Source organism: Oculina patagonica, unplaced genomic scaffold, assembly GCF_052425735.1.
Source record: "Oculina patagonica isolate OP01 unplaced genomic scaffold, crgOcupat unplaced73, whole genome shotgun sequence".
In the NCBI taxonomy this organism is placed as follows: domain Eukaryota; kingdom Metazoa; phylum Cnidaria; class Anthozoa; order Scleractinia; family Oculinidae; genus Oculina; species Oculina patagonica.
In genome coordinates, this window is record NW_027558614.1 from 1 (window position 1) to 18271 (window position 18271).

The 18271-nt window shown below is 36.6% G+C and overlaps 1 protein-coding gene across 2 annotated transcripts; it reads right to left on the minus strand.

The window, feature by feature from the left end:
• Positions 1–57: 57 nt before the first annotated feature.
• LOC144641176 (voltage-dependent calcium channel type A subunit alpha-1-like) lies at positions 58–15490 on the minus strand. 2 transcript variants are annotated; one of them, XM_078500218.1, is made up of 18 exons: positions 12415–12528; positions 11942–12094; positions 11182–11384; positions 10725–10834; positions 10506–10621; positions 9255–9411; positions 8593–8765; positions 7721–7833; positions 7200–7309; positions 6559–6690; positions 5960–6041; positions 4875–4998; positions 3237–3396; positions 2954–2975; positions 2365–2416; positions 1052–1172; positions 716–845; positions 58–302 (listed from the first exon to the last, which is right to left on the minus strand). In XM_078500218.1, exons 2-18 carry the CDS (start codon positions 12078–12080, stop codon positions 210–212), a joined length of 2037 nt encoding a protein of 678 aa, XP_078356344.1. In that variant the 5' UTR covers positions 12081–12094; positions 12415–12528; the 3' UTR covers positions 58–209. The 2 variants fall into 2 exon arrangements, with proteins under 2 accessions (XP_078356344.1, XP_078356343.1); XM_078500217.1 differs by lacking the exon at positions 12415–12528 and adding an exon at positions 15370–15490 and having other exon boundaries at positions 59–302.
• Between the last annotated feature and the right edge of the window lie 2781 nt (positions 15491–18271).

Genomic DNA, 18271 nt, shown 5'->3' on the forward strand with positions numbered 1-18271 from the left:
GTGTTGTAATGAGTAACCCAGGGTGGTGATATTTGTAATAATTCTTGTTTAAAAAGAAAATTGAGGTGTGGAAATTGGACTAGTCTCAGCAGCCGATACTTGGGTCTTCACGCAAGTCACGCAACGCTACCCGTCTCAAGGGGATGAGGCGTTGCGTGACATTCCAAAAACGGCTGCAAAGGAGACAAGTGTTTAAATGGAAAGTACAATCAGTTTTGCGAATAGAGTTTCAAAATAATTACCTTAACAATGACCTCCATGGCGAATATTGTGGTGAATACATAATCAAAATATGTCAGCACCTAAAAAGATTGAAAAGCCACCATTGTTAGTTGAACTGTGGAAAGGCTGGTCACAAATGAATAGTGTTCTGTGGGTGGGGGTAGGAAAGACAGTGACTCAGACAAAGGTTAGTGAAAGAAGAGGCCATTCTTGTCCCGGGAGGCACTTGTCCTTCTTAGTCAGCGGAGCATGTGCCCGAGAGACAAGTGGCTCTGGGGACACATGATTTGATTGGCTAGATCTTCAACAAAAAAATATTTAATAAATCAGGCTCAATTTAATAGCGAAAAATAAGCGTGCCATGCTCTTTCAATATTCATAACTGATATTTCTGTAACTCGATCAGAAACTAAAGCGCTTATGCTAATGAAGCAAATATTGTAAACAAAAATTCCCCTATAACCACTGCAAAGGAGACTACCTGCTATCTTACCTTGTTTCTTTCGGACTCTTCATAAACTGGATCTTCAAGAGCCAACAGAACACTGCTAATCAGGATTATAACCAGGATGAAGTTATCAAAATGTCGTAAGTTTACCAGCCAGTGGCACGCTTTCCGAACACTAAAAAACAAAAACAAAAATGTAACAAGCCTTGTTTGTCCCGAGTTTATTGAACTGTATTCCACAGGCATTCAAACATCAAACTGCAAAATGGAAATTTTTTTGTCGCTTTGCTAATCCACGGCAGATTGCAGGGCCTTGTTTGCCTTGTAACAAAATCAACACCGAGAAAAAAATACTCTAGCTACATCTGTTCTAATACTTACGGGTTTCCCGGCGGGAAGAGAAATAAGGACCATGTGTTTATGATGGGCACAGCTTCTCCTTGCTTCTGATGAGGAACCATTCGGCCAGGGTTCCTAAGGTTGCTGAGAAATGATGGTCTGCCTGCAAGACAACAGTAAATAAACAACAAAATTATCAACAAGGATATACTTTGGATTTGTCGTGCTTTGGGGAAAGATTGTGTGACGAGCCAAAAAGCGTCTACATCATGCAATGGGAAAAGGAAAGCATTAACAAGCATTGCTTCTGACCATGTGAGATTTCTTGTTTTTTCATATGTGTGACAAGCCGAAAGAGCCTCTGCGTTACACAAAGGAGGATTGTGTGAAAGAGCATGTGTAGGAGGCTATGTGATCATCATGTATATTCCCAACTTTTCACACGACCCACAAAGGAATTCCGAACTATTTAATTTTGCTTAATTGTAAAAAGCACCTTTGTCAGCAAAACATTTTAAATACATGGCAATCAGTAAGAGAAATTAGTTTAAAAGTTTAGGACACTGTCCCGACTGATTATCGAAAGTCCTCTTTCCTTATTTCAAATTATGTTGACAAATACCCCGAAATGTACAAATAAATTGGATAAAAAGATTCTACGGAACAAAATAGAACAATTATTTGGGGAAGACCTACAGGATAACAAGGATGGAAGCGGATTACAGTTCGTCAATTTTGACAGGATGTCAAGAAATCAAACGTTTCATTCTGGAATCTTTAGACATATATCTTTATTTTTAGTTGATTAATATATATATATATATATATATATCTTATGTCAATTTCAAGTTAATATAGCAGTTCATAGCCAGTTAGCGGCCATAATTACGAAAAACACGATATATCAACCAGTGGACACTGTCCATAAAGCTTGGAACCTAAAGGGGCTATGTCACGCAATTTTAGACAATTTCGGCACTGACCAACTGGTCATAGAATTAACTGAAATATCACAATAACAGCTTTAAACTGTAGAAGAACTCAAAAGAAACACAGAAAGGCCAAAAAAGGGCATGGATGGGCAAAATTCGAGAAGATTAAAACGGATTGCGTTCGGGCAAACTTGAAAAACGTCGGCCCGACTTTTTTTCAAGTTTATCTCAATTTTTACGAAAGTGTCATTTACAATGCTCGAAAATCATCCTTGTTTGTTATGTGGCTGTGATTTGGCCAATCAAAGACCTTTGCTCTGCCAATTTAAAGTTTAGAACTCTTAATTAGCGAAAATAAATAGAATTACCTAAAATGTACCCGTAGCCCCTTTAAGGAATAAATTTGTGTTAAGAAAGACGTACCATCATCAGCTTCTTCCTCGAATTCATCTTCAGTTGGACCTGCATCATCACCCTATAAAAAGAAATCAAAGGTGGATTTAATTGAATATTATATGCTCTCAACCTCTAAGACAGTTATGAGCAGGAGAGATAGGTCTCCCAGGTAAATGGAATTAATTCAAGGCAAGGAGGTGGACTGAATGGATTTTTATTATTGTCTTATATCAGTCTATTGGACACATCAGGAAATACTGGGACAGCATGTTTTTGTTTATTGTTATTTTTTTGCAGACTTTAGGCTAGAGTGATTTTCAATTGAGTGTCATAAAACCAAAAGCAAAGCAACCACGCTGGCTAATCACAAAGGACACAGACAATCCAGCGAACCATTCAAAACATAAAGTAAACAAATGTAGTTGGCGCAAAGTGCAGGAAAACGTGTGAGCAAGTCAAGCTTAGTTTTGGTTTAACTCTTGATAAAACAGGAAAGTAATGTGAGCTTTTTAAACCAATCACAAAGAATAACCAAGCAAATATGAATTACTTTGGACACTCAAAAACAACGCTCTATCTGGTGAATCATGATGGAATGACAAAAGAAGAACCTTACCCTCCTGGCATCCCCATTTCGCCTGCAAAACAAAAAACAAATAATAAATAAAATGAGCTATTAATTGAATCCTTCTGTTGACAATCTACTAACCTGAAATCATGCCCTCCCTTAGTAAAAAGAAAAAAGAACGCCTGATCGCAGGTTAACAATCTACTAGAAGCTTGCATTTCTAGTTTGTAAAGGAATGATTTTCTCACAAGTTATCCAGCGAATCTACACCTTTTGAATATCCTTTTCATGGGAACCATTTTAAAACCAATTTTGAAATAACAAATCTTACCCTTGGCTGGATCTGGGAGAGCCATAATCCCTGTACTGATCAACAATTTCTCTTTTTCTTTCTTCCCTTGCATTTTCCTCTGCTTCCTCATCTTGACTCAGCTGCTGAGCATTGGCCAAGTTGTCAACAGCGATGGCCAAAAATACATTTAGAAGAGTGTCTGGTTATGTGTTAAGGTGCAAACGTAATTGCTCATTTAACATGCACATAGTTGTAACATAGGTAAAGTCTGTGTTAAGTCAAGTGGCCCATAAAGCTGGAGCTTATCCTGGTTTAACTGGAATTAAGCAACCAGGGCCTGGTTGTTCAAAGCACGATTAAGCTAATCCAGGATTAGCGTGAAATTTGGTTTTAATTTTATATAATTTCGTTGAGGTTTTCTGTTAATATTTTCTGTCCCACAGTTTTGACATGGACCAATCTCAAACTTAACAAAATATTAGCTTTGGGAAACCCTTGAAAACAAGAGAAATTAAAATCTTGATCATCTTTTAATCCTGGGCTAGCGTTAATTGTCTTTCGAACAACCCGGCCCAGGAGTATTTCTACTCCCCCCTGGATGGGGTGCAAGTCCATCGCAGGATTACCCCCCAGCACTAAATTGGCCAGAACTCATTTTAAACATCTGGGTAGAGAGAGGCACTATGAGAGTGAAGAGTCTTGCCCAAGAACACAACACAATGATCCTGGCCAGGGCTTGGACCAGGATCACTAGATCTGTAGTCCAGCATGCTAACCATTACACCACCGTGTCTCCCCTGGGTTGTAACATGGTAACATGAAAATACAAAAATTGATTCTTTAACAAGAACTTCACATGATTATTTTGTAAGGCGATTTCGCCTTTAAGCCTAGGTGGCTTCATACAATCAATGGTTTCTGAAGCATGAGGAGACTAGGAGTATCGCTACTCCCTGGATTTCGTCTGGGATCACATTTGATACCACATGGATGATCCCACGCATAAGAGGTGAAGCTACGATAATAATAATAATAATAATAATAATAATAATAATAATAATAATAACATTTATATTGCGCAAATTTCATATATAAAGTGTTCAAATGCGCATTACAAGATTAAAAACGGAATAAAAAAGCTAAAAACTAAAATTACAATTAAGAGTAAACTTACAATGACAAAAAGGAAGAAGTGATAGGGGAGGGGTGAAATGCCTTCCCCTTCTCTCTCCCAAGACTAGAAAAAGGGAGCCTTATTATCGTGACATATGTGGGATCCCAAATGTGAGTCTTCTCCCAGACTACCCCTTGATGAGATGCTAGTCAATTGCTGGCTAGCCCCAGCAATTCTACCAGATTGCTCCATTTGAGTGAGTGGAGAGAGGCCATGTGAGAGCCATGGGTGGATGTAGAGGGGAGCTGAGGGGGCTACTCCCTTTTCCTTCAGTTTGTTTTTAAAAATGTAACCAACCGTCTTTCAAGAGTTTTTTGTGGGCATGGGGCAAGGTTGCTGCCGCACCAAAATGTTTTCACCCCCTCCCTATCTGAGTTTTGTAGATCCGCCCCTGACCCATCTAGGGCTTGAGACCCATAATGACGAGGAAAAATTTCATAACAAAGATTTGCATTATAATAATGTTAAGTGATGTTTTAAGTGTAATTGTTTTGTGAGGATACAATTTCCTAGTACCACAAGCAAAACAAAATACAAAGACCAGACTAAGGCCCATGATTTTTCTGGATAGCCTTGAGATAAGACTCCATCGTACATCACAGCATTCCAGTCTTCTCCTGTCAAGATCTACATATGAAACGAAAAGAAAAGAAAGTAATTAAATATTTTTTCTGTTGTCTTTTGTTGTTCTTGGGGTAAAGGTAAAGTCTGTGTTCGAGCCTAGTGGCCCATTAGGCCAGAGCTTATCCCAGTTTCTGTAACAAGAAGCAACCAGGATGTTTTCCTATTCCCCCCTGGATGAGATGCTAGTCCATCACAGGGTTACCCCTAGCATTAAATTTGCCGGTGCCCATTTATACATCTGTGGGGAGAGAGGCACTTTGAGAGTAAAGTGTTTTGCCCAAGAACACAGCACATTTCCCTGGCCATGGCTCAAACATGAATTACTCAATCCAGAGTCCAGCACACTAACCATTAGACCACCACGCCTCCCTCTTGGGGACCTACCTTTAAAAAAACTGAAACATGTTCATGTAAAACGTACCACTCAGAGATAAACAAACCATCAAACATGTGTTAAACATAACACAAATATTTGTCTGTCGCTGACTAATATCAAACGTTTTTAACAACGTTTGCTTGAAAATCTTAAAAAGACTTTTCGGCCGAGAACCTTTGGCCTTCCTCTGTTTTGAAAAAGCCAATGGCTTACAATGGTTACATTATGCATGTGCGAGAGTGTCTCACAGAACACGCGTGATATGGCGAAAGCATACAACAACACATTGACTGGTCTTCGATAACATGTGTTTAACATGTTATCAAAGACCAGTTAATGTGTTGTTGTATTTTTGCCACTGCATTTGGCAGTAGGTCTTGATCAATGCTTTCTGCCTTTGTTATTCATTATGCCACCTCTAGATTGTTTCTTTTGTGCTCTTTCTTTAGAGCAAGTCAAAGGATGCTATTTGGTTTTGGAGCAACAAAATGACACCTTAATCACAAATCTGACTGTTCATAGCTTTTCTGATAACCTTTTTCAGGCAACAAGTAAGTTAACACTCCGGTCTAGATTTAATCCACTTACTTGAAAAACAGCAAGTGCAGCATTCCAAAAATTGTCAAAGTTTGTTCTAGGATTTCCGTCTCTATTAGGAAGATCTCTAAACCTAAAGGGTAGTAACAAAAAAAGTTAATTGTACAGGTATTGATATTTAATAACTTCAGAAAAATAGTTCCTACAGAAGAACTGTACAAAAACGTACCACCCTATGTACAGAAAAATACAATACTAGACAAGGAAAGTACCTTATTATCACTTGAGATTCACAAGAGATTTTTGCAAGTAAAAAGTTCAAGAAATAAAATATCCATGAAAACGGTTTCACAAATGTTGAAAACAGGAAATTTAATATCCTATAATTCCATCAAGAAAATTGACACTGTTATTATCTATTAATTTGTGGTCCAATTTACCCTTGGTAAGTTAAATTATAAAATTATTATAATTATAAATTTTTAGATATTTTTTTAATCTTTTACATCTGTTAATTTAGTTAGGATGGGGCAGGCGAAGAGCCACTCTGTGGATATACTGCCCGATGTGCCATTATTATTATTATTATTATTATTATTATTAAAACACACTTAAATGAGAAAGAGAACTTTGAATCATAATGAACTTACGCTGCTCCAAAAATCTGCATTCCAAGTAACGCAAAAATCACGATGAAGAGGAAGAGTAGAAACAATAAGCTGAGGATGGAGCGAACACTGCTCAACAATGACGTCACCAAGTTACGTAGAGAAGACCAATACCTGCCAGACAACAACATCAGTGAATGTGAACTTAGCCTCTTTGTAAGGCATATGAGATAAAATAAAATACCTAGGATTGTAGGCATACAATGCGTACAGAGAACTGTGTACATGTGTATTGAAGAGCTCGTGGCAACTTTGCTCTTGTGGTATTACTAACATTTCTTTAGCTCCAAAGTAGCTGAATTTTTACATGTCTTCTGTTAGAAGAACCTTACAAAATACTTTGGTAATAGATGTAACTAATGCCACAGAAAAGCCCAAATTATGGTAAATTTGAAAATCCAATTGGTGGTTGTTGTATCTAAATGTTTCCTATGTTTCTACATTGTCCTACTTATTTCCCCATGAACTTCTACAGTTCCTTTTACTTAGATTACGGTATACATCTAATGATCCATGTTCAATTTTGACTCTTTTTCAAGCCATTGCTGCATTGTGTACATGTATAAACAAAAAAAAAACAATTATATTAAATATAATTATCTTTCTTAAAAGGAATATTTCACCTGGTGAATTTAAAAAGCCTCAACAATCTCAAGGCTCGAAGCACAGATATTCCCAAACTTGTGCCTTCTGCTTTTGAAATGATAAGTTCAATAATGCCACAGCATACAACCTACAAGAAACAGAAATGGCTCAAATACTTTCCAGGGGTTTCAATACTAAAAATTATTTGTGAAAGTGATAAATGTTCATCGCAGTGAATTTCAAATTTAGACAGTTGAAGTAAAGAAGCCTGAAAAAAATTCAGGGCTTCAACAGGATTCAAACCTGTGACCAGTGCAGTGCTTTACCAACTGAGCTATGAAGCCACACATTAGGAGCAATCATAATTGTGAGTTCACATTTTTCCACAATTGACCTTGCTCACTTGAGACAGTGTTTTTAATTGTTACATTTCCAAACACGTTAAAGATAGTCAAAAGTACTCCATTTGGCATTGTATTTTTAAATCACTTCTCAGTGTTTGAAAATGTTACGAAAACATCTCTTGTGTTTAACAAAATAACAGCAGTGTATTTCTTACCACACAATCAAATGTATTGAACTGGGATTTGAAGTAAAGCTGTGGACCTAGGCCATAGAGCTTCAGTGTCATCTCACAGAAGAAGATAGAGATGAACACGATCTCTGCAACATCTAATGACAGAAAAATGACACTATAATTATTGGGCTTGAGATTTTGAATCAAAGAATACAATGTACGAGTTTAAAAAATTAATATATTTAAAAAGAAACCTCAGCTTACTAAGTTAAACTAAAAGAAGAAGAATGCTGAATAAGGAAACAATCTACTAAAAAGAAACAACAGTGTTGAGACCAGGGAAGATTGAAATAGTTTGCTCACAATCAGCTTGAAAACTTCTGGGTACATTTTTCTAGATGCACCATTTACCGGTACATGTATGTTTAGGAAAGGTGATTATCTATAAAAAAAAAATTCCATAGCAAATTCCATAACGCTTAACAATTGACAGCACGCTTCTAGCTCAAAAGATGATTGGTTGCCATCAAACAAAGATTTCAAATTTGTCCGATCAGTTTTGGAGACATTTTTTGTTGAATGAGCTACAATAGGTGAGATTATAACAACACACAGTTTGGATCGTTTTAAAATAAGCAATTTGACTTTGATCGTGGGCAACATTAGTTTCAACATCATAACATCAAGTTATATCTTCTGAAAGCTAACATTACATGGATTTTAATTAACTATTTCACTATTGTAAGGTGTCTGTCAGCCAACTGTCGGTGACCTGTTGGTAGAATGCCGGTGTTGGTCAGCCAACAGTTGGCCAACAGGTTATTCTGGGAGCTGTTCTTCACTTATACCCAAAAATTCTTAAAGAATGAACTAATTAAATAATTTATTTCGAAGAAAAAACTGTGGATTATTACCTTGAAACTGTGTCAGCCAGTGAGGTTGGTTATAATGCTGCAATGCAGTAATCACTGTGTTGAGGAACACACATATAAGCACTGTCCAGTAAAATGCTTGATGCTTGACGGCTTGTCTTATACGGATTTTCCACCTTTTGTTTCTTCTTAGACATCTTTGCCAGAAACTTTTCCTGTAGAGGGCAAAACAAGAATATTTTTTTTTATAATGGTGGACCATGATTGAAAAAAAAAACTACATTGACCACATAAAAATTCTGGACAGGAATTATGCTACATGTATATGTTGCAGTTATTTTTTTTTTATCTCAGTTAATTTCTTTTTTTAACTAGTTAGTTACAGGACCCATGTTGATAGCAGTTTTTATAACTGAAATGGTCATCCTGTATAAATATGTTTTAATTATTATTATTATTATTATTAGGGTATGGGTTGGAGTCATATATTTAAAAAAATAGTGGTTCACCCAATGTTTCCTATGTGGCAAAGTGGATAAGGGTCTGGACAGCAAATCCAGGGGTTAAGAGTTCAAATCCAGTGTAGGTTAGACTCTTGATCTTGCACTCTTACTTGTGCTTGCGTCAGAGAATGAAAATGTAAACAGGCTTTTTTGCTTTTATTTTCAAACCTAATTTCAGAATCTCTTATGAAGGACTCTTACTTCTTTCCTGTGTTTAGTCTATGCCTTCTTCCAGATTGCCCTGTAAGTACAATGGCTGTCATTGCAACATCTCCATCTTCTACTCGATCAAGATTTCTCCTTCTTGACACGTCCACATTTCCGTCTTCTTCTTCCTCCTCTTCTAGCATTAGATCCTCTGTTAAAATTATCAACATAAAAAAAAACATTTTCATTTATTTGAAACAATCAATCTTAGAAGAAAATGGCTTTCTTGGTCCAAGAAAGAGCAAACAATTCTCTTAGAAAATACTAATGACATGAAATATACCATGACAGAGATCCACTTTGTATCTCTAACTTTTAATCATAAAATAGCAATACTACTCGTAAGCACTTCAAAAATTATCATGTCAATACAACCACTATTTTCACCATTCCCATTTACAATCGTCCCAAGCAAAACCGAAAACGATACTTATGCAAACCTTTTTTTTTTTTTGGGGGGGGGGGGGGGCAAACAAGGTGTATTATGTGATTGTGGAAAAGGCAAATGCCACGAATGAGAATGCACATTGCATTGATTATGATATTATTAGAGCAGTTTTCAATTGAGTATCGTAAAACCAAAACCAAAGTAATTACTCTGGCCAATCACAAAGGACACAGACAGTCCAGTGAACCAATCAAAACTCGAAGCAAATACATGTAGCCGGCACGAAGCGCGGGAAAACGTGCGCGAGCTAGTCACGATTGGTTTTGGTTTTACTTCTGATTGGCTAAGAAAGTGGCGCGAGATTTTTAAGCCAATCACTAAGCGTAGTAATTCAAAACCAAAGCAAACGTAATTTACTTTGGACACTCAAGTAAAAACCGCTCTAATTACTAATTCTTGAACTTGACATACATGAGAAGTAATTACTTACAGAAGCAAAGTGATCTTCTTAGTAACCGGCCACAATAATGTCAAATTACACAACTGATAGTGTGGTTGTAGTGTGGTTATTCATGCCAAGTTACTAATTCAATGCAATATGACATGTGGCTGAATTGTTATTCAGATAATGCCACAATGAGGGTCCTGAAAGGGTGGGGGTTATAAATCCCATTTCCTAGCCTATTGCTTTCCCAAATGTTCCAAATCTTAGTCCCAGTTCCATTGTTTTTTTGTTTTTTTGTGATTCCCCGTCCCAGTGACCCAAATCCCATTTTCCCAGTGAAAAATTCCTCAAATCCCAGTTTCCATTTTACCCTTTCAGACCCCTCTACAATGTGTAATTAAAAGCATCTTACCTGCTTTACTTATCCAGTCTATATAACCATGTAAGTGTCGCTCCATTTTTTGTGTTCTTCTTACTTTAAGGAATGCTCTTCGGTTCTCTACTCTTTCTCTCTCTTTTGCAAATTCACTAAACAGTAACAATGAAATAAGAAGACATTTAATTGATACAAATTGTTCAGGATGTGCTACCTTCATTGATCCGCAAAAAAGCTGACTTTATAAATACTCACCCACTAAGAACACCAAGAACCAAGTTGAGCATAAAAAACGATCCTATTACAACAAGAGAATAATAATATATCCAAAATGCATAGCCATGGGTGTCATAGGCATCAAATGTCTGTGGAGAAATAAATAAATTAAATGCACCAATTTAGCAAAGTAACAAAACAATGTGAAAGTGTAATGCGGGGCATTGGTTACAAAGGTTTATTCTCAGCAGTTAGGTGAACTTTTGCATACACAATTTTCGTTCAAAATACAAAACCTTTTTTTCTTGCTGGGACAAAGGAAACTTAAGACAGCATCAATCTGGCTTCTTTTATTTGATCATCCTCGGAGACCTTATGAACAGTTAGTCGGGGCGACGGTAAGCTTATCAGGACAGGATTTTCAGGCGAATTTTTTTCTGACCGTCACCAAGGATGTTATTTGATCAGATAAAGTAAAACACTAAGTTAAACATACCCAGTACATGATGTCTGTCCATCCCTCGTTAGTAATTACTTGAAAAACTGTTAAGCATGCAGCAAATATATTGTCAAATGAGGTGATTCCATCATTTGGCCCTGCCCAGTATTCCATACACTTCTGGCCATCAGGACAAGGTGTTCCTTTACCAGTATCATTACATATTTGAGGACCATCTGGATTTACCATTTCCCATGTACCTGAATGAAAAAGAAATTGATATTTTTTAGTAACATTTGAAAAATGCATGTGGTCACATTCTGATTAAGGTGGCTTACAATAGTTTAGACCTTCCCATATTTGGCATCTTATTACAGCTAGCCTGATGGTGCAGCTAAGAAACTTTTACTGTAAACCAGTAAAGCTTCTATCAATTAACCGAGTCGGATCCAAAAAGTTGTTAAAATTTGTTGTTATGGCAACATACAAAGGTCAAAATACCCTATTTTTGAGTGTTTGAGGCTACAGTGGAATTCCGTTTATACAGCCACCAATGGACCAATTTTGGCTGTATTAAGGGGATGGCTGTATTTACAGGGTAGGGTCAAATTTTATAACTGGTCTACTTCAAGTGACATTTTGACAGATACATTTTACAATAATATTGCACTTCTAAACAACTGTTCTTTAATAAACATCATGACTGTTGATATACAGTAATTATAAACTAATGACGATTCAATCAGCATATACGTAAACAACATGGAGAAAAATAGGGAGAGAAGCTATATTTAGCTTTTAATATTGTTTTACTTACCTGTCACATTTTCATGGCACACAAGGTGAAATTTTCCAACAAGAAATTCTAATCCTATGATTGCATAAATTATGATTACAAATCCTACGAGTAAACAAATTTGCAGAAGAGGCACCATGGCACACATGATGGACTTCATAACTACTTGAAGGCCTGTAAAAAACAAGGAGTTGAAACAAGTTAATGTTTATTATAGCTACATACATGCAGCAATCAATACATTTGCAGCAGTAGATGTAAATTATACGGCAAAAGCAACGGGCATACGCGTCAAATGACAAGTTAACTCGACCATCTGCTCTAGGTTAATAAGACATAAGCATACAGCTTTATATATGGACGGTATAAAGTTATAAACCAATCTCTCACAAAAATAGGAACGACAAGTGAGACACCAAATTCTGGTAAATTGGCTTGTAAAGTAGGAAGGAAGAAAATTAAAATCAAAAAAGAAAACTAACGGCGTTGTTAACCTGGACATCCTGCAACGTTTCACTGCTATTAAAACCAATAACTGACAAATTTCAATCCATTCTATACAGCCAAAATCTATTTCTGACATTTCTGCTTTCAAGGTAGCCGCCATTTTGAATTGTGATGGGATCTCCGCTGTACAGTTACAAACGTGGTCTCGTATTAGCCCCCAGGGTGTCACGGGTGAGTCTTTGGGTATCAAATTCCTTCACTCTCCATGCGTGAAAATTTATTGGGAAAGATGTTTGAGTAATTCCCTGTTTATTTGATTACCCAAACTACAAAATCGGTTCCAATGGTGACTGGTAAATCAGATTTCTTCACTGAAATCAGGCAAGGTATGTTGGAGGCAGGAAAAAGGTGATAAAAGCCCGCGGCGAGCGAGTCTTCAATGCACTGATCTGGCTCGGTGAGTAATGTATATGCATGTTGCTCATTTCAATGTATTTAACCGATGAAGGAATAGTTTTGATCGATGCAATATCCCTCTTGCTCCGTTTGAAATTGATATAAGTTCTTAGTTTATTGATTTATCCTTACTTAATTGTTTTTGTGTGTAAAAAAAGCCGTAAAATTCACGTCACGCTTGTAAAAGCACGAACAAAGCTAAAGGCTTAACCAATATTTGCATTTCCTTCACGTATTATTTATGTAGGTAAACTAGGAATTTCATTATGAAAGTGAGTGCTGTCGAAGGTGAATGAAACAGGGTTAACTGAATTGAACAGTCAACAGGTCTGAATAGTTTTTGAACTTTGGAGGGTAGGGGTGGCCAGATTTAATAGGCCCCAGCTGATGATTTGTAATAAAAATTTTTGAACTTTAGATGCATGACAACTTCGAGACGAATGTTTTTCTTCTTTGTTTATGAGCGTCCAAATTCACACAAATTTAACTGATCTCGCATCTACAAGCTAACGATTTAGACTAAATCGATGTGCCGATTATGCTTGCGATATTTTTGCGAACGAAAGTTTGTTTGATCTCGTGAATAAACACGCGCCGACAAGCGGTCACAAGCGTGATTTATCTTCCAAAGCGTTGCGACAAGAATTTCAATTCGGAGATTTAAAAACCTCCGCTTCTACTTAAAAATCTCCGCTTCTACAAGGTTTACGAAACTGTACTCAAAAAAAATATATGATTTGGTCTGAAATGATGCACAAAAACACCCGCCGACAAGCCTGATTTTATCTTAGCTTATCTTCGATGTTTGAGAAGCGTTGTGACAAGAAATTTAATTCAATAAATCTCCGCTTCTACAAGGCTTTTGAAAGTGTTTACAACAGCAAAAAGCTCTCCAGTCAAAGGAAAAAAAAATCAAGATTTTAACGCCGAGTATTCTTGGGAATTTTTTGTGAGCGAAAGATAATCACGCGAATAAAAGTGATTGGCTGTTGATAATAATTTCATATTTCGTTGTATCATAAGCGTTACGGCAAAAGTAATATCTCTGCCTACTTGTATGATGGCAACGTCAAACAACTGACAGCGTACGAAAGATTCGAAAGTCGAAAGAGTGTAGTCAAACAACTCACAGCATACAAAAGATTCAAAAATAGAAAGCGTCTGACAGCGTGCAAGGATTTCTCACATGCAAAGTGATTTCACGCGTGAATTCCGGCTGCATGATACGACAGCCATGTGATTTGCGTGTGATTGTCGTTTCAACTGTCCCGGATAATACTCTTCTGCACAGGCTTCGAGTCTTACATCCGAGAAAATTTTGGATTTTTCGCCCTACAGAAAAGAATAGTGTGCCGTCTCGCTAAGGCTCGACAGCAATTACAATGCTGCACCATGCAACACTGATATTAGGAGCTAATATTAGAAGCTGCGGCAATAATGCTACAAGCTGAATGGTCTGTTGATGTGACTTTACTTCAATTCAGTTATATTTGTCCACCATGTTTGAAAACTTGATCACAAGCAATCTTCTCCATAAAAACTAAAATCTTATTTTCAGATTTTTCGTCTTACCTCAGCACCAGAACAGAGGGTAGCAAGGGAGGGGGGGGGGGGGTGTAAACCCGTTTCATGCATAAGTTTTAACCAAATTCTCGTGTCACATATACTTGAAACGGCAGAATTCACAAATGACATGTCCTAACTACCTTATTACATGAAATTTTCGCGACACTTTAATTTTGCGAATTTTGCGATTCCAAAAAAATCGCGAAATTAAAGTGACCCGAACAATAAGTGTCGCGAACATAACATGACGTGAAAATTCAGTGACCCACATTATGTCAATAATTAAGAAAAAATAAGTTTAGTGCCACTGAAGGAAGGAATTATCAATCTAAATTGATGTTGTCGTCAATTGACTCGAGAACAATAACTCATGCACGTACAAGCATAACCTACTTGTAGACATTAACTGCTCTGTTTTAGCTATTGCCGAGATTTTGTCCCACCCTTGCTTTTTTGTTAATTTTGACATTATTTTTTCATTAATGAAGTCGTTTTTAAAGGAAATGTAAATTGTGTCGTACTCAAAAACGCGAAATTAAAGTGATTCAAAATACAAAATTTCCGCAAAATCGCAAAATTTAAGTGTCGCGAAATATGCGCACCTCAAAATCGCGAAATTATTGTGTCGCGAAAATTTCGTGTAATAAGGTAGCTATTTTCACACGTCACGGTCTAATTTTTACCCTATTTTCATGCGTCACGGTCTATTTTTTTTTTTCCTTTTTTCATGTGTTGCGCATAAACCCTTTGCTTCCCTCAGAACAGTAGCTGAGAAAAAAACGTCAGCTATTGTTCTGGTGCTGAGGTAAGGCGAAACCACCTTAAATTAAGTTTTTTGGAGTTCTTGCAACACTTTGCAATCAGGTTGCAAGAGTTAGCATTACATCTGCTTTCTACTGTCTCTTTATTTATCTTCAATGGTATTATTATTATTGCATTATAATTTAAATAGCAGGGCATAAAAACTGCAGTTGACTTACTTGGTATGCCTGATACTAGCTTCAGTGGCCGGAGCACTCTTGCAGCTCTTAGAGCCTTCAGACTTCCAGCATCGAAGACATTGAGTTGTGGCAAGCTCAGAAGGCTAAAATTTGATGAAAAAAAAAATGTTTTAAGAGTTTAGCAGCCCTTGGATATGTCACATTCTCAGTTATTAATATAGTACTATAGTAAATTAACAATAAATAATTCCCCCTGCAGGGTTACGGCCCAGAGGCCCGAACCCGAGGAGGCAACCTTATATCCCCCGCGTAATAAATAAATGTGTTGCTATATATAGTATGCAAAAAGATCTCAATTTGAAAAAAAAAAAACTAGTTGCGTCGTAAGTCAGCGGCTGAACGTTGTGAAGACAGTTTAAAACAATGAATGGTACAAGCAGCTGTAGGTTAACACAAAAAGAGTAAACATTTTTGTCACTGAGTACAATATTCATTTTACACAATTTTTCTTACTGCAAAATGTGTTTTGTTGATAATTTGTTGTATAATAAAACAATTATCCTGCTGCAGAATAGCATTTGATTTTAGCCTACTTGGCCTACTGCCTCGTCAGCTAAGTATCAGGTGTTATAACCCACCCATTAATTTTTGCACGCGCTCATTGGACAAAACGTATCACGTGGTACAAAATCGGACGACAGGTATCAGAGAATATACCCCGTCCGATTTGATATCCGTCGCCCGATTTTGTAGGCAAGCACAAAACAAACAATTGAAGTTACCTTATTAAATTCTAACTTTTAATTAAATCACAGAGTAAAAAAAATCAAGAAAACCATTCAAGTTATATTTGTTCAACCACAGTTACGCCGAGTTTATATCGCACGTTTTTTTTTCTATAAAGTTTCTCGCGATAAAGCACGTTGTAGAATCTAATCGGAGGATTATAAAATAAATAAACCCTTATTCTGGCTTGCTGGTATATTGGAGGATAATGCCCTTGGCTGAAAGATTGTCCTCAAAATTTCACAGTTGCCCTCGAAGCTTCGCTTCTCAGCCAACTGTTCATTTTTCGACAATCTTCCAGCCAAGGGCATTATCCTCCAATATACCAGCCGCCTGAAGGGGTTTATTTACTAAATATTCCACACGATTTTGCAGGATAATATTTTATAAATTACATTTATTTAATTTATTTTTCACAGGTTCACAAAACCCTCCCAGTTCCTGAACTTGTGATTTCCTCACATTTATGAGGTATGTCTATTAAAAATATTAACCTGTTTTTTTTTTACAATACATTTAAAGGATCTGCGTCACGAACAACGTATCTTGAAAAAACTGGCAAGTTCTTTCAAGTTTGTCGATCGTAATCTGTCTTAATCTTTGTCAGTGGAAATCATCCTTGAGTATTTTTGTGTTTTTATTACCGTAAAAACTCGTGTATAAGCCGCACTTTTTTGCCGAAATTTTGGGCTCAAAATCGTGGGTGCGGCTTATCTACGAGACCATTGCATGCAATTTTACAGGGCATCTGACAGGATGCGGTGGTGCGGCCATGCGGGTCCACATAAATCTGCATAAATCGCTCACACTGCATCCTCCGCATCTTCTGCGCATTTTTGCGCATAAAACTGAAAAATTGCTCCATATAAGCGACAAAGCAGCTCTTTACTATCCTCACAAACAAAAATAACAAGGAGACTGATCATTTTGAAAAAGTTTTTCCTCTCAAAACAGCGATGAAAACCATGCTTTTCGTCCGTGAATAATTTTAAACCCCCAGGCGTTCCACGTGTCTTTTGGCGATGGGCCTGGATACTAGTGCCTGGTTACTAAGCTACGAACGCTCTCACACAGCGCAAAATTTGATGTAAAAACAGTGATGAACGAAGAAATACCTGTCAACGAATGGCAGAAAAAGATCAAAAATGTTAAAGTTGGCAGAAATGATGTTTATTCTATAAAAATCTAAAATTCTGGGTAAGACTGAAGTGTTTTCCGTTTGTGTTTTTAGTACATCCTGCACATCGATCGGAAAGGCTCAAGGAATCAACTTTAGCTTTATTGATAATCAATAAAGCTAAAGTTGATTCCCAGTTGATTGTTTCAACAAATTATTTGTTGAAACAATCAACTGGGCATTTTTCCGCCAGGTTTCATTTTTTTCTCAACATCATGCTTGAAATTTGGGGGTGCGGCTTATCTACGAGTGCGGCTTATACACGAGTTTTTACGGTACTCCTTTGTTGTTTTTCTGCGTTAGAAAACTTTCATGTCGAGGTTTCCTTCACTTTAAAAGTAATCAGAAAAATGACTTTAAATACACTGCTCCTTTAAGGGAGTACAGGGAGGTTTTTTATTTTACTGTACACCTTGAAATCTGAAATGGCACTAGTTTGTGAGAAAAGAAAATTATCTTTGCTGTCAAAAGATTAAAATGTGCTGTTAATTTATAACAATAAGATGTGTGCAATGGTTAAAAAGTAGGATTATTTCAAAGTGAGCTCGAGTCTTTCACAAAAAAGAAAATCTTTTCCAGTGTTTTTATTAGTTACCAAATATTTAACTGAATCAAAATAATATTTTGGTTAGGACCTTTGTAAGCAATCATAAAAATCAAAAGTTTGAGAATAATCTGTTTTTGTTTACAAGTGTTCTTGTGTAAATATTGATAATGTTTATGCAGGGTTACATCCTGTGCAGTTGTTTTTGCTGTTTCATTTGTGAAGCTCCAATAACTTTTAAGTTCTTGAGTTACAAAATATCCAAGATTCTTGATTGAAATTTCTTCTTGGTAATTTTTTTTCCTTTGGGGGAAATTTTTAAAAACTACATTTTTCTGGAATGATCATGTCATTACCTTTCAAGGAATTTGTTCTTGATATTGTTATGAAAGGACAAAAACAAGTTTGAAATTAATAGACCTTATTCGCTTGGG